Source organism: Danio aesculapii, chromosome 20 (assembly GCF_903798145.1).
Source record: "Danio aesculapii chromosome 20, fDanAes4.1, whole genome shotgun sequence".
Taxonomy (NCBI): Eukaryota; Metazoa; Chordata; class Actinopteri; order Cypriniformes; family Danionidae; genus Danio; species Danio aesculapii.
The window spans coordinates 38,213,697-38,237,814 of NC_079454.1; the positions used below are offsets into that span (position 1 = coordinate 38,213,697).

The 24,118-nt window shown below is 35.2% G+C and overlaps 1 protein-coding gene across 1 annotated transcript; it reads right to left on the bottom strand.

Moving 5' to 3' along the window:
• Window positions 1-3,255: 3,255 nt before the first annotated feature.
• nmbr (neuromedin B receptor) lies at window positions 3,256-22,985 on the bottom strand. Its single transcript, XM_056445350.1, has 3 exons — window positions 22,597-22,985; window positions 9,519-9,864; window positions 3,256-3,639 (listed from the first exon to the last, which is right to left on the bottom strand). The coding sequence occupies exons 1-3, from the start codon at window positions 22,983-22,985 to the stop codon at window positions 3,256-3,258; spliced, it is 1,119 nt and encodes a 372-aa protein (XP_056301325.1).
• Between the last annotated feature and the right edge of the window lie 1,133 nt (window positions 22,986-24,118).

Here is a 24,118-nt window from a genome sequence, read left to right on the forward strand (position 1 = left end):
CCCAAGTCAAGTGTCTGGCAAAGTGAGTTAATTTTCAGTATAATTAAAACACATTGCTTTAGGTCAAAGATTCTGTGTTGTGGGGAATGAAGAGATGTCTTTACAAGGGCAAATTATTGTAATTAGTTATCAGTAACTACACTTCCATTAAAATGGATGTCATTGTTTTGAGGAAGAGTTAATTAAAATTAATGGAAATGTGACTTGACTTGAGTAAGAGAGACCAAAATATATTATGATGATCAATGCAATATGTACTTGGAGGTCTACATGAAATTGCGAGAAGGAAAAATAATTCAAAGTGCAAGCATTACATTTTAACAAAACTCTATCATTTTGACTAAATAAAAAGCTTAATGATCTCACAATGTCATGTAAAGTTAATGTTTGAACTTTCGTTTTTTGCCAGTTTGGAAACTTATGAAAGGCTTTCGTAAAACATCCTGATAATGCCTAATGACAGTCTCAACATTAAAGGGTAATATTTTCACCTCACAATTTAAACGATTAATCCAAACCATGAGATATGAATACAAAACTTTTCAGAGAGAAAAGGGATTTACTGCAAAGCAGTGGTGTTAATATATGCTGGTGTCTCTTAGAATAAAACACAGCACACATTATTGATATTAGTTTGCCACGAAGATCTGAGATATAGCTGCAGATCCGCAGACCCACAAACGTTTCAGGCACACGCACAATCTAGCACATACGATCTATATATATCTATATATGGGCTGCGTTCGAAACCGCAGTATGTCAGTATGTGAGCCGAGTATGTCTGAATTCATAGAATTCGAAAATCAGCATGTAAGAAGTACTCAGATGACTTACTACTTCCGGTGAGATTCTGAAGTGTGCATCCCATGCTATCCCATGATGCCCCGTGAGAGATTTTATCAATGGGAGTAAAGCGGTGCAACTGATGCAGCTAGGTCACATGACCATGACAAAATGGTGGATGTAGTACGTCTGAATTCCATTCATACTTCTCAAATTCATAGAACGTACTGTATAGAACGTACTTTTGTAACGGCCGAGTAGTACGTTTAAATTCAAATGCAGTACCTACTGAGTAGTAGGCGGTTTCGGAAGCAGCCATTGTTAATGACAAATCAGTTTTCTTCTATTTTTTTCTTGTTTAACGATGACTAACTGCTTTAGAGCATTATCGCCACCTACTGAATTCGACAAATATGGCGATCGAGACCGCCCATGCTATGATTGCCATTCATTAGTCTGTGAACAGTTTAGGGTTTCCCATTTCAGTCACTATTTCATTATTACATTGTAACAATCATTTTAACATCTGCGCAGTTTTGGAACTCAAATTATGTAAATAAAAATAATTAATTAAAATACTTTATTCACGTATCCACATACGCATAGAAAACATAATAGACCATCTAATTGTAGGATTAAGTGTAATAAACTAATTCAGGATCTTAATGTTGTCATACTTAGTTAAAATCATTTTGTAGTCAAATATAAAAAACAAACAATAATGTGTCACATTAAAATCAATTACTATAGTTAATAAATTAAAATTAACATAGTTACTGTATAAACTGATGAAATACTTTATCTTTTACTGAACTGTAGCAACTATTAGTAATACAAATATATATATTCCACACTGAAACGCCAACTGACCCAGCCGGGGCTCAAACCAGCGACCTTCTTGCTGTGAGGCAAACATGCTACCCACTGTGCCACCCTGCAGCCCCTATATATATATATATATATATATATATATATATATATATATATATATATATATATATATAGTTAATTTGTTTGTATTACTATATTTGTTGCAACTATAATTACCACAAATAACAAGTACTTTATGGTTTAAAAACACTATAAAACAATATAAAAACAATATATTACTTATTTAATGCTGGAATCATTATCGAAAAAGTTATTAGAAAATTAAGCAAATAAATACTATTCAATCGCTAGAGTAAAATATTAATATATTGTTATACATTTATTACATGTAAAAAGATTCGCAAAAAGATGTATTATAGCTTATACATATTAACTTGCTATTATTTCCTTCATTATAATGAATTCATTATATAAATTAAACCTGTCCAATTTAGATTGTTTATATATCTCTGAAAAAATGTTTCAGCAAGACCAGCAAACGAGTAGCTGCTATACTGACTCTGTCAGATAAAAAATGACTGATCATCTATGATGACTGATAAAAAACTGTTCAGTCCATTAAATTGAATGGCGATCAGAAACAATGTTCCCCATTCGCCCGTCTCGATCACCATATTTGTGAAATAGTATACACTGTTGTTTATTAACAATATATATATATATATATATATATATATATATATATATATATATATATATATATATATATATATATATAAATATAAATATAAATATATTAATAACGATGTCCGAGAAGATGTTAAAAACATTAACATCCGTCGTAACCATATATGGTTTGCCTAAATTGTGTGTGCCTGAAATGTGTGTGGGTCTGGGGGGCTGCAGCTGGATATTATTGGAAGATCGGCATTCTTATGACCCATATGTGGGACGCTATAGAAGAACTTGCACGAGAAAATGATATTCACATTGAATCCTAATCTGTTTATGCATATATTAATCTAATCACCATGGTTTACCCTTGAGTATGAGACCTGTCTGTTCCATCGATAGACATTAACATTCACAGGAAAGAGCTCCTAGATTGAATATACTGTGAATATATCGTCTTTGTCTGAGACATAGAATACGATGTAAATGACTTAAATGGTATGCCTATTATACTCTCGTGGAATCAAAACGTCTTTACCAAACATTCATTGCCTGTATTAAGTGCACTTTCCATCAGTTAAAGTAGAATTTTCATCATTTGACTGCATAATAAAGCAAATATGAGCTGAAAAGCAAACATTATGCAATATCAGTCCGATATTTTATGCACATCTGATATTTTAAACAAGCAGAAATTGTGCTTTGCTTGATGAGAAATAAAATTAGGGCCGGATATCCATTCCTTTTCAGATTGCAATAAGCATAATGTTTTGGGAGGAAGCTAAATTCATTCTTCAGCTCAAGCGATGCTGCGACCGTTGAGAAAAAAAAATAAAAACAAGAAACACACATGCAATATTTACAGTAATCAAAGCAAACAGTAATCCTTTTGTGTTCCCTTCAATAAGCGCTTGGTTTTTTCCAGTTACCAACCCAAACGTGTGTCACCAACCCTTTTCTGAACAGATGCTAAATGCAGACTCCTTGTTTTTGGCCATGGCCGTTGGCGACGGCAGGTGTGCTCTTCCGGATGGAGGTCATGCGGATGGCAGAGGTGCTCTGGAGGTAGCTAGTGTTGCGCTCTTGGTATTTGCGTTGTCTACACAGCAGCTGGTTGTTGAAGTGGCGTCGGAAGCTCTCACTCAGCAGATACAAGGCAAACGGGTTGACGCAGGAGCTGGAGAAGCTCAGCACGCGCGCCACAAGTGTGATGATGAGGTGTGACAGCGAGGAGTCGATCTGCCGATAGTTGAATGAGCGGTACATGTAGAGAACGTGGTTGGGGAACCAGCACAGCGCAAAGAGGCCTACGAATACCAGAACTATCTTGGCCAGACGCTTCCTCGTTTCCGTCTGAGAATAGAGCAAAAAAAAAATAAATCAATAAGTGCATTTTAGCTGAGGGAAAAAGTCAATAACATGCATGCAAGTTCAGGAGCACATACTCTTTAGCAGTGTTTCCCAACCCTGTTTCTGGAGGCACACCAACAGTATTTATTTTGGATGTCATCCTTATCTGATTCATTAACTTTAGGTTTTGGAGTTTATTCTACTGTTCTGATTAGTTGATTTAGGTTTGTTTGATTAGGGAGAGGTTCATAATGTGTACTATTGGTGTGCCTTCAGGAACAGGGTTGGATAACATTGCTCTTTAGAATGAGTTTGAACTTGGTAATTGGTTGTTTTCAGTTGCTGGAATCAGGTTTAGTTCTTGTAGAGGTGAACTTCAGTGTAATATTTACAAAAACTAATTTTTTTTACATGTTTTGGCTGCTTATTTAAATGACAATAGTCTTAAAATGTCTTTAAAAATATGTCTCAAAGACTACATTTGTGAGCCTGTACCATGACTTTTTTTATATACAGTGCTCAGGATAAATGACTGCACCACTCACAAATCTCTTATTTAAATTAATATAGTTTTTAATATATTTTTTGCTTATTATTATATTAACAATATTAAGTTTGTGCATATACATTAGTTTAGTCAGTACTGACGCCAAATCTGGAGCTAATCTAACAAAATAACTTACAATAATGGTTAAAAAATTAGTAGGCCAACTTTATATGTTAGGGAAAAATATTTAATAGCATTTTAAAAAATAGCAAAAACCAAGACAAACAAAACATATGTATAGTTTTGTTGAAATGTTGTAGTTTGTCATTTAAATGTATTATCTTTCCATTTTAAAGTTGTTCTGTGACTAAAATATTATTTTAATAAATATATCTGTTTAATAAATCTGTTTTGTTCAAATGCACCAATATATATTACCCATATTCACTGAGAAATGGATAAAAATATTCATTTCCAAAATGGAGTGTACTCATATATGCTGAGCACTGCAAAGTCTTATGTTGCATGGGTATATTTTTGGCAAGAACCAAAAATACATTGTATTGGTCAAAATTATTGGTCAAATTATTTGCCAAAAATCATCAGAATATCAATAAGGCATGATGAAATGTCGTACTGTTAATATACCAATACTATCTCGGTATTTTTGTTTCTAATCCTCAGATTCCAAATATTTAAAATGTTGTATCTCTGCTTAAGATTGTCATATCTTAACAAAGTATACAACAATAGAAATCTTATTTATTTGGCATTTAATAAAAATTATGCTTAAAACTGGTTTTGGGGACCAGCTTTACTTTTTTTAATTATAAATTTTGTATATGTATAAACTACAAAAAAACAGGATTTTATTGATATAGGGATGACCTGCATTTGTATTACTAGAATTTCTTTACAATGTGGCATTGCCAAATACTGGCCTTGCATCCATAATACTTAAACTTAACTACATTGTGGTTATGTAAACTACATACCATTAAATTTCAGCTTAAAGGGATAGCTCATTCAAAATTGAACCTTAAATCTCTCTATTTATTCTCTATCATGTGGTTTTAAACCTTTATAAGTTTCATTCTTCTGTTAAACACAAATATTGGTTGTTGGCACACATTGGCTTCCATAGTAAGAAAAAAAAGATTAGAACAGTCAGTTGGTCCAAAACCAGCAGATTCAGAACTTCTTTTGTTCTCAACAGAAGAAAGAAACTCAAATATGGTTTGGACAAGTGAAGGGTGTGTAAATGATTTGACAATATTTTCATTTTTACGCGTACCATCCCTTTAAACCACCAGTCAAAACATTTTATTATATATAAAAAAAGCATCTATTAGAAATAATGATAAGTATTTTGTAGTGTTAATGACAATTCTAATGGCCCATACATTTAGGGGGCCCCCAGAGACATTACCAAGGGCCTGCTCCTACACCCACTCCCCTACCACCCCCCACCCCCAAACCCCCTTCACTTTCAAACGCGATCAACAACCGACTAGTTCTTTAGTAGAAAAAAAAAATTACTATAGAAGTCAATGACTCAAATAGGTTTTGCACAAGTGAAGGGTGAGTAAATGATTTGACAGTATCATTTTTGGGGTGTACCATCTCTTTAAACCGCCAGTCATTTTTGTATTTTTGTAGTGTTATAAATGACTTTAGATCATCCACAAAAACTATTGTATGCATCGTTGTTAAATAAAAGTATTATTGTATTACTCGTGATTTATGATAAAATATTATTACATTACTTAGGACTTTTGAAGTTTGTTTTCTGAAATCACAAATAAAAAAATTCAGCTTCGTCATCACAGTAATGAATAACATTTAAAAAAATATTTTAAATGAAGGTATTTAGTTTAAATAGTAAAAACAGTTCACGATATTGCTGTTTTAAATTCATCTTCCAAATTATTTTCAGTTTTTTGGATTTGACATTAATAGGTATGTATTTTGAGTAAAATATTCATTAGTCCTTTAATGTTGATGATTTAAAAATTTCTAATTTGAATATCATTCAGAGCATATAATTATAAAAATATATATAAATATATATTAATATATTTAAATGACAAAGATGCATAAGAGACTTATTTACAAATCATGTAAAAATATGAACTTGTGACTGTTAGTATTTGCTTTAAATGTATCTTATGTATTCTCCAAAAAAAAAAGGTTGGGATGACGTGAGGGTGAGTAATTACTGAAATGTGTTTCCTTTTATTTTTAATCAGTCGGATCCTGAGATGTTGCACTTTCGATAAAAAATAATTTCAATCACACATATGTACAGTGCAATTCAAAAGATGTAATCCTAATACCGTTCAGAGAAAGGAATGAAAGATGGATGAGCAAAACCATGTTATTTTGTCTCATAAAATGCATAATTACTCATAACCAAGAGAGATAAGACCTGCTGTAATCTTCACCCAGGATGATATACTGTGTTATCAAGGGCAAGAGGGAGCAGAGGATGTTTGCTGCCTTGAAACAGCTGCTAAAAGAGAATATTAACAAGAATATCTGTCTTCCTTAAGGACCCCTGGCACAATGGTTAACTGATGATTCACAGCCTAGTGAAAGATTAAGTGCCCTGTCTCTAAAAAACTGTCAAGGGGGCATTTTATGAAGGGTGTCCCTCAGTTCAGCAGAGGCTCATTTGATGCTTTCTCTTAAAATGTTTATGGTTTGGCTCTCTGAGAAAGATTCTGGTCGTAGATCAGTGTTAAGGGGCTATAACATTTAGAACAGCTGTTACTGCTAATTGAAATTTAATAGTAAATGATGAGTTAGGGTTCCATTCTGAACTGAAGTATGAAGGCTTATCTTCAGTTCCTGAGTTTCAGTGAAATCATGAAAAGATTACAATATAATACTTCCTGTGGTATTTCATAGCCTACATTCACATTAAAGGGGTAGGTTCACCCAAAAATGTCAAATTCAGCCATGATTTGCTCACCCTCAATTGGTTTGAGTTTCTTTTGTTTTAAACACAAATTAAAATATTTTGAAGAATGTTGAAAAGTAGCAGCCATCAACTTCCATATTATTATTTATTGTTCCTGTGCTATGGAAGTCAATGGAAACTTGTTTACAACATACTTCAGAATATCTTGTTTTGTGAAAAAAAGAAATACATAAAAGTTTAGAATGGTGGTGGATGGATGAGGAGATTCCCCCCAAAAATTGTGTAAAGAGCTTTCAGTACCCAGAAAAGTGCTATATAAAGAATTATCATTAGTATTATAAAACAATTTGAGTGTATGAGGTGTAAATTTTTATTTTTGCATGAACTACCCCTTTTATTCAATGCTTTACATTGTAAAAAGCAATTATCTGACTTTAAAGTGAGTAAACCTCATTCATTCATTTATTTTACACACAACAAAATGAACCGCCAACTATTCTGGCTAATGTTTTACACAGCGGATGCCCTTCCAGCCGCAACCCAGTATTAAGAAACACCCATACACTTTCATTCAAACATGCTAGCTACTGAGCCACCATAACGCCATGAATAAACCTGCTGCCTTAGAAATATTAAGTAAATAAACTGCATAATTATAAAAATTAAGTTAAGTTAACTGAACAGTAAAAGATTTACTCACTTTTTAAAGTATTGTTGTTGCTTTTAAGGCAATGGGTTTCCTCACTATTTTAACTAATTGGTTTTTACAGGATAAATAGACAGACAGGCTGTCTCCAAAATCTGCACTCAGTACAATTGCTCACCATACACAGAACAAACATCAGCTGGAAACCAAAGCCAAAGTGTACAATTGTGTCCATTCAAAACCATTAACGTTAACAGCTCCTTAATCTTCCCAATTATCCACCTTTAATGAGACTAAGTTTGAGCTTATGGGAGGAACTTTATAAGTTTCCATTAAAATGCTGAAACAAATATTTTAATGTCATAATGTTGCCTAACAACAAAATTCAAATGCATTATTTTGACTGAATGATGTAAGAGAGAACGTTATCTTTTGTCCAACAATTGTATCTATTGCAAGAGCTCTTTTCCCTGCAGATTATTTCATTGTTTGTAACAATATTAGAAATATGATGTATGCTTTTTATTTGCTGAATGATATCCTGGTTTAATGTACTTTAATGTAGCCCAAGTCTCCATGCCTCTGTCCACAACTGGGATTGATGACAAGACGTTTGTCAGGTATGTTACATAATTTATTCACACAGTTGCAGTCAAAATTATTATCTATAAGATATATATATATATATATATATATATATATATATATATATATATATATATATATATATATATATATATATATATATATATTTTTTTTTTTTTTAGATTCCCTAAGTGTCATTTAATGTTTCAACACATTTGTTTACTAATAAAAATGTTTGTCTTTGCCATGATACCAATATTTTAGTATTTATTCTGCAAGAAACTAGTATTAAGATTAATGTGCAAATAAGCCCAACTAGGTTAATTTGGTATACTAGGAAAGTTAAGCTAAATAGGCAAGTCAATAGACTATAGTTCTGTCCTGTTTAGTTTGGTCAATTGTGTCTTTAAACTAGGCAGAATTATTTTAAGGGTCAATTACTTTCTTGTTTTAGGCATTGAATCCAAACTTTTTTTTTTTTGTATAATCTATTTTACATCTTTTATGCTATCTTTTACATTTTTGCCTATTGCTGTTTTGTTTATTATGTCCGTACTGCTTGTTTTGTTCACACTTGAACCTAAACTTGTTCTGTTGCCAACAGAAAAAATATATAGATTTCTTAGGAGGGGCTAATATTTTAACTTATTATATACATTAACTTATAATAATATTACCTGTAATAACTTAAAGTATTTTATTTTCTCTAAAAGAAAAATCTATTTTATGAAATACTTGTCCTTGAAAATGTCCTTGCACTGTTAAACTTCACAGAAAACATATGAAAAATTATTTACATTTAGCAGGAAAGGCTAACAATTTAAGTCGACCATTTCTAAATGTAATTTGTTTGTTAAAATTCAGCACATATAAATTGTTTGGAACCAGTTATCTTAAAAAAAATGTGAATTTTTTTTTTCAGTGTATATGGCTGCAGTAATAATCAAGATTTTCGGGGTTATTCATGATATACTGAAAGCAATTTGTCACTTCATTGCACCTAGTTTTTTTTAAATGCTTGTTACACTCAAATAACACACATCTTTTACAGTTTAACAGAAGCTACTCCCACAATTGACATACAGCATCATGCAGCGTAGAATAGAAGTGGATATCGTGATCCCTCCCATGATAGAAGGAAAATACACAACAGCCCGTGAAGAATTTGTTTTGACAAACACAGAAGATTGGCATTCATGCATGCAGTATAAGCTTTACGCTCATCCCCTGGAAGCTCTTACCTGTCTTTTTGAGTGCTCACTAATCTCACCTGGCATATCGTGAGCACTCTTGATAAGTGTCCTGGCGATGTGGTAGTAGTAAACAGATATAATGCTCAGAGGGATGAGGAAGTAGACCAGGAATATCATAATGGAGTGAATCTTAGGATGCATCTCGTTGGACAGCGGATATGGCACGCAGGCGGTAAATGTAGTGTTCTTGTCTGGCATATGAACCACCTGTGAGAAAACCGCCTCAGGGATTGCCAGCAGCACCGAAACCACCCATATAGTGATAGCCTTCAAGCAGGTCCAGAACACCGCGCTGGAGGACTGGATGTCCATGGGATTCACAATAGCTTTGTGTCTAAGAGAAACACATGTGAAGAATTATCAGCGCACAGATTGCAATGCCTTTCATCCGAAGTGAGGATGGATGAAAGAGAAAATTGCCTTGTTTATCATCAATTTATCATCGCTTTGGGGGGAAAACGCTGTGGGTTCTTATCTGAAGTCAGATTTGATTCTGCGCTGACTGAGGTTTATGGATTGTTCACACCGGGATGCTTGGTTGTTTATACTAGATTTGTTATTAATGAAACAACAGTTTCGAGATTAGGCGTTTCATCTGCAACATCTCCATTTTTATTCAGCTTCACTGCACAACTGTTGCATGTTAATAAAACTACAGCTATATTTTGCCATGCAGGGATACATCCTAATACATTTTACACAGGTTAAATATGTATAAAGCTAATTTAATTTAATTTAATTTAATTTAATTTAATTTAATTTAATTTAATTTAATTTAATTTAATTTAATTTAATTTAATTTAATTTAATTTGTTATTATTTTTATTATTATTTATTTTTTTTTTTTTATTATTAATATTATATAATCCCAGGATGTCATTTGAAAAAGAGTAGAGGTTTAACCCAAGCATTCTGGCCTAATTTGCCCATTGTCCTGTCTATCATGGCCTCCTAACCATCCCCATATCATAATTGGCTTCATCACTTTGTCTCCTCTCCGCAATATGCCTGCACAATGGTGGTGGATTATTATTACTGATGTGTTTATTTAATTTTATTTTTTTGTGAGAGAGGAAAGAAAAGACAGCTGGCTGTAGTTACACTCTCAGAAATAAAAAGTACAGTTTTAAAAAGTACAGTTTTGTTTCTTACAGGTTCTTAAAGGTATATATTTAATACATAAAAAGTACAAATGTGTACCTTACAGTTAGCTACCCAGTATAGTAAAGGTACAAAGGTGAGAAAGGTACAAAAGCAACCCCTAAAAGTGCTAATGACCACCTGTATGGTACAAAAAAGTGGACATTAGTACCTTTAGGGTACACTTTTGTACCCTAAGGAATTTGGGTGGTTCGAAAGACCCACCCTTTTCTGAGGAACAAAGTTTGTCCCATACATGAGCTCATTTGTTCCATTTTGACTGCTATGTCATCATAAATAGTCAAAAAACCCATCGAAAAAAGTCTTTAAGACCAAGGTGAATCCTCTGTTGGGTGTCGCTTCAGTGTGACTTCAGCTAATCAGTTTTGGCTAATGCAAACACCTCTTTTTCATGAGTCCAATATCCAGTTGTGCAAGAAAACATACAAACTGACTTAAGTGGCCGTCTTTCACTACTGACCTGCTGTTGTTGTAGAGAAAACATTTTAATTTACTTAGTTTTTATTCTAAATCTTTGACCTTATTCTTGAAAGAAAAAAGTGGCCCATGTATTGTTGTTATCCATGAATTTTCAAATGGGCTTTTTTACATGCGAAGCTTGAAAAGTTATGAATCTCTACATTCTTATTAGGTTTAGTTTTTTATTATTCAAAGAGCCACATTCTGACTGAGGAAACTTGAATGTACAAGTCAGTTTGCTATTTGCCTAAAAAATGACTATAGACTACAGTTTTTAATTTAAAACTTTAACAGATTGCTATATTTATGGTGGCTTGAAAAGCCAGCATACTGTTATCTATCTTAAACTTCTTCTTCTTCTTCTTCTTCTTCTTCTTCTTCTTCTTCTTCTTCTTCTTCTTCTTCTTCTTCTTCTTATTCTTCTGAGACTAATTTCTAAGTGTATCTCCTCCTAGGCCTTTCAAGCTACATACTTCAAACTTTCGTCAAACCTTCAAACTGGTCTGACTCGGGTTGCTATATCTTTTCTAACTGATCCGACCTTGGGTTTTCCGAAAAACGACCCAGAAAAAACCCAAAAGTCCCATTGACTTAACATTGGGTCAAACTTTGTGAGCTCATAACTCTGCATCAGACTGTCCTACAGACTTCTAACTGGACTCATTTAACTCAGTCTAGCCAGCAGCCAATAACTGATGACTTTTTAACTTACTAGCCACTCCCTAGCAACCACTTACAGCACCCTAGCAACTGTCCCATAGACTTCCATTGTAAAAGACTCCCATTTACTTAACATTGGATCAACCTTTGTAAGCTCATAACTCTGCATCAGACTGTCCTACAGACTAGAGTCTGGCCTCATTCAACTCAGTCTAGCCAGCAGCCAATCACTGATTACCTTTAAACTTACTAGCCACTCCCTAGCAACCAATTTCAGCACCCTAGCAACTGTCCCAGAGACTGTGACTAGCTTTTCTAACACATGCTAACAGTTTAAACTTCCTACTGACATGCTAATCTTGCTAGAAAGGTGCTAGCAACACGATAGTGACATGCTAGTCATGCTAGTAACATGCTAATTCATGCTAGAATCATGCTAACTACATGCTAATTCATGCTAGAAACAAGCTGACTCATGCTAGAATCATGCTAGTAACATGCTAGTTACATGCTAATTAATGCTAGAATCATGCTAGTTACATGCTAATTCATGCTAGAAACATGCTAATTCATGCTAGAATCATGCTAACAACATGCTAATTCATGCTAGAAACATGCTAATAACATGCTAATTCATGCTAGAAACATGCTTGTAACATGCTAGAATCATGCTAGTAACATGCTAATTTATGCTAGAATCATGCTAATAACATGCCATGCTAATTCATGCTAGAATCATGCTAGTAACATGCTAATTCATGCTAGTATCATGCTAGTAACATGCTAATTCATGCTAGAAACATGCTAGTAACATGCTAATTCATGCTAGAATCATGCTAGTAACATGCTAATTAATGCTAGAAACATGCTAGTAACATGCTAATTCATGCTAGTAACATGCTAATCCATGCTAGAATCATGCTAGTAACATGCTAATTCATGCTAGAATTATGCTAGTAAAATGTTAATTTATGCTAGAATCATGTTAGTAACATGCTAATTCATGCTAGAATCATGCTAGTAACATGCTAATTCATGCTAGAAACATGCTAGTAACATGCTAATTCATGCTAGAAACATGCTAGTAACATGCTAATCCATGCTAGAATCATGCTAGTAACATGCTAATTCATGCTAGAATCATGCTAGTAAAATGCTAATTCATGCTAGAATCATGCTAGTAACATGCTAATTCATGCTAGAATCATGCTAGTAACATGCTAATTCATGCTAGAAACATGCTAGTAACATGCTAATTCATGCTAGAATCATGCTAGTAACATGCTAATTCATGCTAGAATCATGCTAATAACATGCTAATTCATGCTAGAAACATGCTAATTCATGCTAGAATCATGCTAATAACATGCTAATTCATGCTAGAATCATGCTAGTAACATGCTAATTCATGCTAGAATCATGCTAATAACATGCTAATTCATGCTAGAATCATGCTAGTAACATGCTAATTCATGCTAGAATCATGCTAGTAACAGGCTAATTCATGCTAGAAACATGCTAATTCATGCTAGAATCATGCTAGTAACATGCTAATTCATGCTAGAATCATGCTAATAACATGCTAACTCATGCTAGAAACATGCTAATTCATGCTAGAATCATGCTAATAACATGCTAAATCATGCTAGAAACATGCTAGTAACATGGTAATTCGTGCTAGAAACATGCTAGTAACATGCTAATTCATGCTAGAATCATGCTAGTAACATGCTAATTCATGCTAGAATCATGCTAGTAACATGCTAATTCATGCTAGAATCATGCTAATAACATGCTAATTCATGCTAGAAACATGCTAATTCATGCTAGAATCATGCTAATAACATGCTAGTAACATGCTAGTAACATGCTAATTCATGCTAGAATCATGCTAGTAACATGCTAATTCATGCTAGAAACATGCTAGTAACATGCTAACTCATGCTAGAAACATGCTAGTAACATGCTAATTCATGCTAGAATCATGCTAATTCATGCTAGAAACATGCTAGTAACATGCTAATTCATGCTAGAATCATGCTAGTTACATGCTTATTTATGTTAGAATCATGCTAGTTACTTGCTAATTCATGCTAGTAACATGCTAATTCAGACTCGGCTTTTCAAGCCACCATAAAGTTTGTCCTCAAACTTTAATATCTAGTTTCTAATGATATATGATGTAATAAATTCATATTAATTTTTTTTCCATATTTCTTTATTCTAAACCTTTAGGAAATATTTTTGGTTTAAAGAACATGTGGTTATGATCACCATCCGACAAGCAAATCCAGCGAAAAATTGTGCATAATGTCATTAAATAGCAGTATTTAATTCTCATAATTAATTAGAAAATGGGGTGGTTAACTGCAAAAAGGTCCACTTTTTGAGAAAAAAAGAACCACTGCTTTCACCCCTTTTCACCAGGCTGGCTACGGGCCACGGGTTATTATTATTTAATGTTGCTTTAATGCAGTAATTACCTGATTAACTTTAGGTAATTATTTGTAATATTTATTTTTAAAACATAACACTTTGTTCAAATCTTGTGACATATTTTTCAATAGTCAGTGTCAAGCCATAAAGATTATCAACTAATTTTCTTCTCTTATTTTTTTTTTTAAAAATAAAAGCAGTTTATTTTATTTAATTTTTTTTTGTGATTGTTTATGTATTACAGAACAAAGCCAGAGGTGACGCAGTGGGTAGCGCAGTCGCCTCACAGCAAGAAAGGTCGCTGGTTCGAGCCCCGGCTGAGTCATTTGGCGTTTCTGTGTGGAGTTTGCATGTTCTCCCTGTGTTCGCGTGGGTTTCCTCCGGGTGCTCCGGTTTCCCCCACAAGTCCAAAGACGTGTGCTATAGGTGAATTAGGTAAGCTAAATTGTCCATGTGTGAATGAGTGTGTTTGGATGTTTCCGAATGATGGGTTGCAGCTGGAAGGGCATCCGCTGCATAAAACATATGCTGGATAAGTCGGCGGTTCATTCCGCTGTGGCGACCCCAGATTAATAAAGGGACTAAGTGGAAAAGAAAATGAATGAATGAATGAATGAATGAATGAGAACAAAGCCAGCATACTGTATACAGCTAGCCACAACTATACAGGTCAGGGTTTGCATTAAAGGAAAAATACATACAAAGTTAAATAAATAACAATAAACAGGAAAAGAAAAAACTTTGGGGTGAGAAGTGACCTTTATACACCTCTAATATAATACTATCTTTCATTACACTTTAGTTTAGGGCGACACGGTGGCTCAGTGGTTAGCACTGTCGCCTCACAGAAAGAAGGTCGCTGGTTTGAGCACCGGCTGGGTCAGTTGCATTTCTGTGAGGAGTTTGCTTGTTCTCCCCGTGTTTGTCTGCATGAGATTCCTCCGGGTGCTCCGGTTTCCCCCACAGTCCAAAGACATGCGCAATAGGTGAATTGAACAAACTAAATTGGCCATAGTGTCTGAATGAGTGTGTATGGATGTTTCCCACTACTGGGTTGCAGCTGGAAGGGCATCCGCTGTGTAAAACATATGCTGGATAATTTGGCGATTCATTCTGCTGTGGAGAAAAATGAATTAACGAATACACTTTAGTCTATCTAGTTATTTTTAAGGACGCCACGGTGGCACAGTGGCTTGCACAATTGCCTCACAGCAAGAAGGTTGCTGGTTCAAGTCCCGGCTGGGTCAGTTGGCATTTCTGTGTGGAGTTTGCATGTTCTCACCACAGTCCAAAGACATCCGCTTTAGGTGAAGAGGATAAGCTAAATTGGCCATAGTGTATGTGTGTGAATGCTTGTGTGAATGCGTAAAAGATATCCTGGATAAGTTGGAGGTTCATTCGCCGTGGGAACCCCTGATTAATAAAGGGACTAAGCCGAAAAGAAAATGAATGAGTTCAAAATTCAGAACGTACTTTGATTGTTTGGGGTTTAGCTCTGTTAATTCTTGCTGTAGAACATTGTAACAATGCAATGTTTTTAGTTAGCTATTTTAAAAGCTATTTTTGGGAATGTGGGTTCATGCCAAATTTGGCTGCAGTTAGTGTATGAAATATCCTACGTTGGTAAATGTTTAAGTTAAGATCATAATCATCATTCAATAAACAAATATTGGGGCATTTAGAAATAATATCACAAAATTCTGAGACAGTTTGAAAGACCTTATAAGCAGTTTATTTAATATTCAGTTTTTAACACTGCATATTTCACAAATTCAGTTGATTTTTCCTCTTAATATTTCATTAACTCTGCCAGTCTCATTCAATCATTCCAAATAAAAGATTACAGATACACTACAAGATATCGTAATACAACATTTCCTACTCCTCTTAAACCTAAAATCCTTTCCGATGGGAAACATCTGTGCTAAGTCTAAAACTACATGATCAAAGTCATAAATGATTCATCTCTAGGTTACTGTTTTTTTCCCCCTAAAAGAAAAGCTTTCCTGTAGGAAATCTGATATTTCCTGAGCAGATATTCCGCAGGAGCTGCAAAAACCTACAAACAGAATACTCAAAAACCCAATCGAGCAAATTCATGGTTGGAAAAAATTGCTTGCTTTTGTTCCAAGAAAATTGTCTATTTTCTGCTATTGACAAACTGGTGCAGTCTGATCTATCTGACACTGTCCTTCAGACATTCTGCTGGCGTCATCTCTAAGGTAAATGGAAATGTTATATGACAGCCTCCTCACCCCGACTTCTCTCCTCCACCAGGTTTCACCGCCCCGGGCTTGCTTTCTTTTTCCCAATGAAAACAGACCGGCCTGCCTGAGGCGTGGGTTAGCCGGGCAGTGCAGCAATCACAGCTTGATTTCTCCATGAGTAAACAAGAGTAAGTCGAAAATACAGTACGGATGACTAACATGCAAATGAACTTGACTGTATTTCACGCATGACTGTGAATGTTGAGTCAGTCCTAATCAGATTAAGTCTTCATAACAATTGTCTGTGTGATGATGATTATGCAAATAATCTCCTAGCCAAAACACTCAGATCTATAATTTTAGACTTAACACCTCCGGCCAGGAGATTCATTATGGCAAGTGGCTGAACAATTGACTACATTTTGCATTGCGATTGTGGTTTTGGGGAATGGGAACTGTTAGCGCTACAGATCGATAGCAATAAATGGGAACTGCTCGGACCCCAGGGTGGTGGCATAATCAGAGTGACACAAATGAACTTTCAGGTGCTCCAAACAACAAACAGACAGAGCAACAAATCGGGCTAGGAAAGGTCATCACCTTTAGCCGGGGCCCTGAAGCACTGAGACGACAGTGAGGGATAAGATAGAGTATGTGAAGGGAAGAGGGGATTGTTCATCTTCACCACAGATACTTGGATACATTTTTAATACTCTTTCACAGGCTTGCAGTCATGTCGATTGAATGTAGCTTGTTTTTAATGAGAAAATAGCTGTTAAAGGTGCCGTATGTCAGTTTTTGCCTCTTCTAAAGCATAAAAATACCATAATAAGTCTGCAGATATTTAAGAAACATGCTAAGTGGACATTTTTGTTTATCTGAAAAACAATGCTGAAGTCAGATATTCTGCTTTGAAAATGTTTGTTACATGCTGTAACGGCTTTGTTTTGGTTCTTTTAACCCGCCCAATGCCACTTTAGCCAAATATATTTCACCACCCGAGTTGCCTTGGTGGAAAACCACGTATTTCATTCATCATTCAGAAAGTCTCTGAAAGCATGCGTCCGTGACTGAAATGCGGCCTCCGGTGGACAGTAGCAGCCTCCGAAATGAGACGCAGATTCAGAGTTCCACATGAGGTTATTAATTAGCAAATAATATAAATATTACGAGCGTAAACATTAGGTGAGCAGGTTACATTGTAACTCTGTGTCCAAACAACACTTTACGTGATGAGATTTGGAGTGATAAGAATTTGGCTGACGAAATTTAAATACAGCCAATCAGAAGCACAGCATGTGCACTCACTCAAGAAATGGTAAGGTTTATAATCTAATTTATACATATTAAACCTCTTTAACATTTTTAAATGTGCATGCTGAATCACTCATATATGTTGGTTTTCAGTCTAAAGTTCAATTTAAAACGGTTAATTTTATTTTCAAGATCTGCTGCTGTTTCAGTAGTATGGCAATAAATGTCATGTAAAATAGCATTCAAACTCACATTGTTTGCATTAAGCACTGAATAAAGCACATGAGGTGTACCTGAGGTGATCATTGTCAGTTTTCTGTTGTTCAGTTGCAAGAAATAAAAGCCGTTTCTATATCAATTTGAGGTGTTAGTTAGAACAAAAACTGCTTTTAATATGGAAAATATTCCTTCTATCATGTGCCGTTGCTTTTATTTAGAACACAATTTAAATCAGCCTTTAGGTTTGCTCCTGATGGTCCTCAATCTGGCAACCTGCGCTTGCATTTGTTTTGATCCATTTGTTTTGCACCTTTCATCATTATTTAAGATTTAAAGCACTGTAATCTGTACATTCTGCTTATACTCCTACTTTTCAGTTGGGGTTTTATGGAAATGAAATAATTGGGAATTACAATCTTTATGTGTGTGTGTGTGTGTGCGTGTGTGCGTGCGTGCGTGCGTGCGTGCGTGCGTGCGTGTGTGTGTGTGTTCATTGAAATAAGAGTGTGGTCACCTAACATCTTAAAGATAATACATTTAAATTCTAAATTAAAAATGTCAACAAAATTGTATATTTTAATTTTTTTTTATGTTTCTCTAGATTTTCCCTCTTTATTAACCTTTTATTTCATAATTACGTGTACAATTACAATTATTAATTTGAACAATATATTACAAAATATGTATCTACTAAGTTTTGGACCCTGTCCTTAAAAAGGAAATGTTGACCCAAAAATAATTTGCTATCCTAATCCTTCAACCCAATACTTGTTTCAAACCTTTACGACATTCTTTCTTCTGATAAATACAAAAAAAGATCATTTGGAAAATGTTGCAAACCTGTAACCATTGACTTTTTTCCGACTATGGAAGTTATTTCAGCTTTCAACTTTCTTCAAAATATCTTCTTTTATATTAAACAGGGGTGGTTAGCTGTCACCCCACAGCAAGAAGGTTGCTGGTTCGAGTCCCTGCTTGGCCAGTTGTCATTTCTGTGTGGAGTTAGCATGTTCTCCCCGTGTTCGTGTGGGTTTCCTTCGGGTGCTCCAGTTTCCCCCACAGTCCAAAAATATTGCGCTGTAAGTGAACTGGATGAACTAAACTTGGCCGTAGTGTATGAGTGTGTGTGAATGCGAGAGTTTATGGATGTTCCGCAGTATGGGGTTGTGGCTGAATTGGCATCCACTGCATGAAATAGTTGGCGGTTCATTCCACTGTGGTGACCTCTGATAAATAAGGGATTAACCAAAGGAAAATTATTGCATGGATGTATTTAACAGGTGAAAGAATAATTTATAACCACTTGAGGTTGAAATGTTATTTTTGGATGAACTATCCCTTTAAAGAGCACCTATTATTCAAAATCAGCTTTTGGGAGCTATTTGGACAGAACTATGTGTAATTAAAGTGTCCACACAACAGTCATATCGGACTGATAGAAACACAAGCCTCTCTCTCTTTTTTTTTATTTCCTGATGTTAAATAGGATCCAAAACCCACCACAACGTTTTACCCACCCACCAAATTGATTGACAGGTGCTAATTAACATGTCTCTATTGTAATAAGTTTTGCGAAAACAGTGCAAAGTTAAATGTGTGTGTGTGTGTGTGTGTGTGTGTGTATAACTGCATGTGTATGCAACTCATTGTTGCAGAAGAGCTTAAATAAACCACCACAAATACATCAAATATCTCTGCTTCATCCGTGTCTGTCTCTGTCACTGACTGCTGTTTATCTGACACAGTGGCGAATTTAGGCATGGGCAATATGGCCGATCAGGGCGGCATCTTGCTAGTGGTGGCATGGAAACACTCCCCCCCCTCTGACCACCTACCCAAACCCCGCCTCCCACAACCCCCCCCCCCCCCCCCCCCCCCCCCTTCTACTCTTCACTTTTATCCACAAAAGGGCGGCATGAACACCATGAGTGCGGCACAATCGTCTTTGGCCTAGAGCACCAGTTAATCTTGCGACAATACTGATCTGACATAAGGCAGGGGAAGCAGACATGCATGTAGGAACAGTGGGCTGGGAGAACCAGCTCATTTGCATTTAAAGGAACAAGCTACAAAAAACATCTATAATTTCCTTTTACCCCAAAATGTATTTTTTCAGCAGGATATAATAAATGGTCTGATGGATATTTTGAGCTGAAACTTTACAGACACATTCTGGAGACACCAAAGACTTATTTTACATTTTGTAAAAGCAGTAAAATGGAAGGCTTTTAAGTTATTTCGTTTCGTATATATTTTGTTTTCGTTAGATTAGTTCCAGAAGGCGCTTTGGTACTGATTAATAAAATGGATATAAACTAATATATTATTAGCATCCTATACAAAATATTAATATAAATGAGATATATGTGAGGGGTGTACTCCTTTATGCTGGGCAGTGATTTGCCTGAATGAACTTTTTTCTTATGCTCTATAATGATGCCTCTGTTATTTACTGCAGCCTTGGTCCAATTTGCCTTGGTCCAAAATGCTGCATTTCACTCATAAAATTCACTGCGGTGAGAGTAAATCTGAATAATAATTTCAGTGGTCTGACTTTCAGCCTTCAAAACTATTTTTATGTGTACAGAATGTATAAAAAACAAACTGGCTGATAAATCTTTCATTATCTGCCCAAGTCTTTGCTCACCTAACCCCATCACTCCGTGTAATGTCAGAGAAATGAGCTGCGTTTGTGCTATTGAGAGATATATCTGAGCTATGACTCAAATGTGATGCTCAACCCCTTCAGGCTGTTTGCCAATAACTGTATAATATCTACAGCATCATGATTAATTCCTCTGTAAATCAAAGAGATTTGCATTCGCTCTTAGCTACAGGTACATCATGAGGTGTACGTGTGAGAGTGTCTGTGTGTGTACTGGTTCATGTGGTTTACTAGTAAGTAAGTAATGTGTATTTATATAGCGCATTTATTGTGTATGGCCTGACATCCAAAGCGCTTCACAATCATGAGGAAGGTCTCTCCACACCACCACCAGTATGCAGCATCCACTTGTATGGTGCGACGGCAGCCACAGGACAACGGCATCAGTGTGCTCGCTACACACCAGCTATTGGTGGAGTGGAGAGACAGTGATACAACCAATTCGGTGGATAGGGATGATTGGGAGGCCATGACCGGTAAGGGCTAATGGAGGGAATTTGGCCAGGACACCGGGGTTATACCCCTACTCTTTTTACAAGAAGTGCCATGGGATTTTTAATGATCACAGAGAGTCAGGACCTCGGTTTAACGTCTCATCCGAAAGACGTTAGGACCCAAATCAGTGAATTGACATGAAAATGTTGAGGTGGTTTATGGGGACATGCCTTTGTGTCTTGCATGTCATTATCAGGATCTTCCTTCACTCATTCATTCATTTCATTTGGCTTAGTTCCTTTATTTATCAGAGGTTGCCACAGTGGAATGAACCGTCAACTTTTCTATGTTTTACGCAGCACATGCCCTTCCAGCCACAACCCAGTACTGGGAAACACTCATACACTTTTGTGTCTTGCAAATAGTTAACAGGATCTTCATTCATTAATTTTTCTTCAGCTTAGTCTCTTTATTTTTTCAGGGGTCGCCACAGCAGAATGAACCGCCAACTTATTCACCATATGTTTTATGCAATGGATGCCCTTCCAGCCACAAACCGTAAAATAAAAAATAAATAAATAAATAAAAAAAGGTAAAAAAAAAAAAAAAGTAAAAATAAAAAGTAAATGAAAATGAAAAGAAAATGTCTGTAATTTAACGTCCCTTATTTTACAGTAAATTATTTAACGGCAGAAAAAAACCCCATAAAATTACAGATTTTTTTACAGTGTAAGTAACATTTTTTTACTTACTAAAATTTGCGTTTTCTGAGGGTCTTGTTTGTATGATGAGTAATTTCATGTTCACGCATGCAATGTTTTTTCGTTGCATTTATAGTGAAATAACTGAATATAAATATGGGAGGCTGTTCTTCTAAAAAGGCTCAATTCAGAACAAAATTTCAGACAGCGCTGTTTTTGAATCTGAACTCTTTTATTCATTCATTCATTCATTCATTTTCTTTTCAGCTTAGTACCTTTATGAATCAGGGGTCGCCACTGTGGAATGAACTGCTAACTTATCCAGCATATGTTTTGCGCAGAGGATGCCCTTCAAGCCACAACCCAGTACTGGGAAACACCCACACATACATATATATATATATATATATATATATATATATATATATATATATATATATATATATATATATATATATATATAAATGAAGAGTTTAGATGCAAAAGTAAGTAACATTTCCTCTATGTAACATTTTTATATTTTCTAAAATTATCATTTTACTTGTGTGTATGAATAGTAATTTCGTGTTTATGCAAACAATATGTTGTTTTCTTTGCATTTAAAGTGAAATAACTGAATATAAATATGGGAGGATGTTCTTCTGAAAAGCTAATTTCAGAAGAAAATGTCAGACAGCACTTAGACGTTTTTGCATCTGAACTCTTTCTTGAATAAATATTTTCTCTCGTTTGTTACACCATTAATACCACAAATAACCAAAAAGGAGTTTTTCAGTGGCACTACTGCTGTTCCCTTTCACACGCTTAATTTCTGAGTGTGCGGTAGTGAATGTGACTGATTGCAGTTCATTCATGATTTTCTCGCTCACCTGTCCGCGCTCAGTGCCGTGAGAGTGAACACGGAGACTCCGACCGAGGTGAGCTGGATCACCGGGATCATCTTACAAGCCACCGTTCCAAAGATCCACTCCTCGTAGAAATACCTGAACGCGTCCACTGGCACACAAGTGACTAAAAGCAAAAGATCCCCCACAGCCAAGCTGGAGATGAAAATGTTTGGCACACTTCGCATCGCGCTTGTAGTGATAAATATTTTCACAAGAGTGATGTTTCCCAGTAAACCAACCGTGATGATAAGAATGTAGACCGACGGGATAACGCATTGAATGATAAAATGCACGGTTTCCCCTCCATCTGACGTCCAGTCCTCTGTGAAGTTCTCGTAGACTGCGGTATCCTCGGAGAAAGTATGATCCATATTTCGGTTTGGTGATTAGAAAGCAAAAGAGATGAAAGGAATTAAAAAGTTTCAGCGAGTGTGAAGAGATCAAGAGAGAGAACGAGAGAGATGCTGTCCGCCCAACTTAGTGCTGAAATGAGCGATGTCTTCAGCCACGTCCCCGAAAGTTGACTGGCTTCTTTGACAGGCAGGAACAACTAAAGGGGGAGTGTGTGGCAAACCGTTTTAACATTAGACCGTTCACATCAAATAATAGGTGTTCATTTTATTAATGCATTTTTTAGATTGCAAATTCAATATAGTGCACAGTTGAAAACAGAAATATTATTAATTGGTTTTAAAAATAATTAAAAACTGCTTTTATTCTAGTCAAAATAAAACAAATAAGACTTTAATTTAAAAAAATTATAGGAAATGCTGTGTAAAATTCCATGCTCTGTTAATCATTGTTTATGAAATATATATTAAAATCAAAGAAGGGCTAATAATTGTGATTTCAACTATAGTTTTATTAACGTAGTGCAGAACTAATTTTGACTCAGAAATTGCTAAGCATGGGTGGATTTAACCAATAAGCGAGATAAGCGGCCGCTTAGGGTTCCAGGAAATCTGTGGGCCCCCAATAAATATCTAGAAATAAATTATACCTACAAACAACATATAACGTCATTTTCTACCGTATTTCGTTTGGTGAAAGTTAAACAAATACATTTTTATTGTAATTAAATATCATTTAATACAATCATACTCTGTAAAACCCAAAAAGTGAAGGCAACTCAAACTGAGGAAACTGATTGCAACAAACCATTTAAGTTAAAAACTAATCCTAATGAGTACTGTGAATTTAATCCATTTGAGTAAACGAAGCAATTTGAGCACAGTAAAACCCAACAAATGAAGAGAACCAACTGAGTACTGTAAAACCCAATCAACTCAAACCGTTTGAGGAAACCGATTGCAACAAACCGTTTGATTAAAAAAATTAAGCTTTATGAGTACCGTGACCTTACTCCATTTAAGTTGAACTAATGAGGTATTTAACTCAGTAAGTAACTCGAGTAGTAACTCGAGAAAGTAACTCATTACTTTCAACACTGAGCTCAAAACTCTTTTCAAATGAGTAGAATTAACTTTCAGTCAATTTTGAGTTA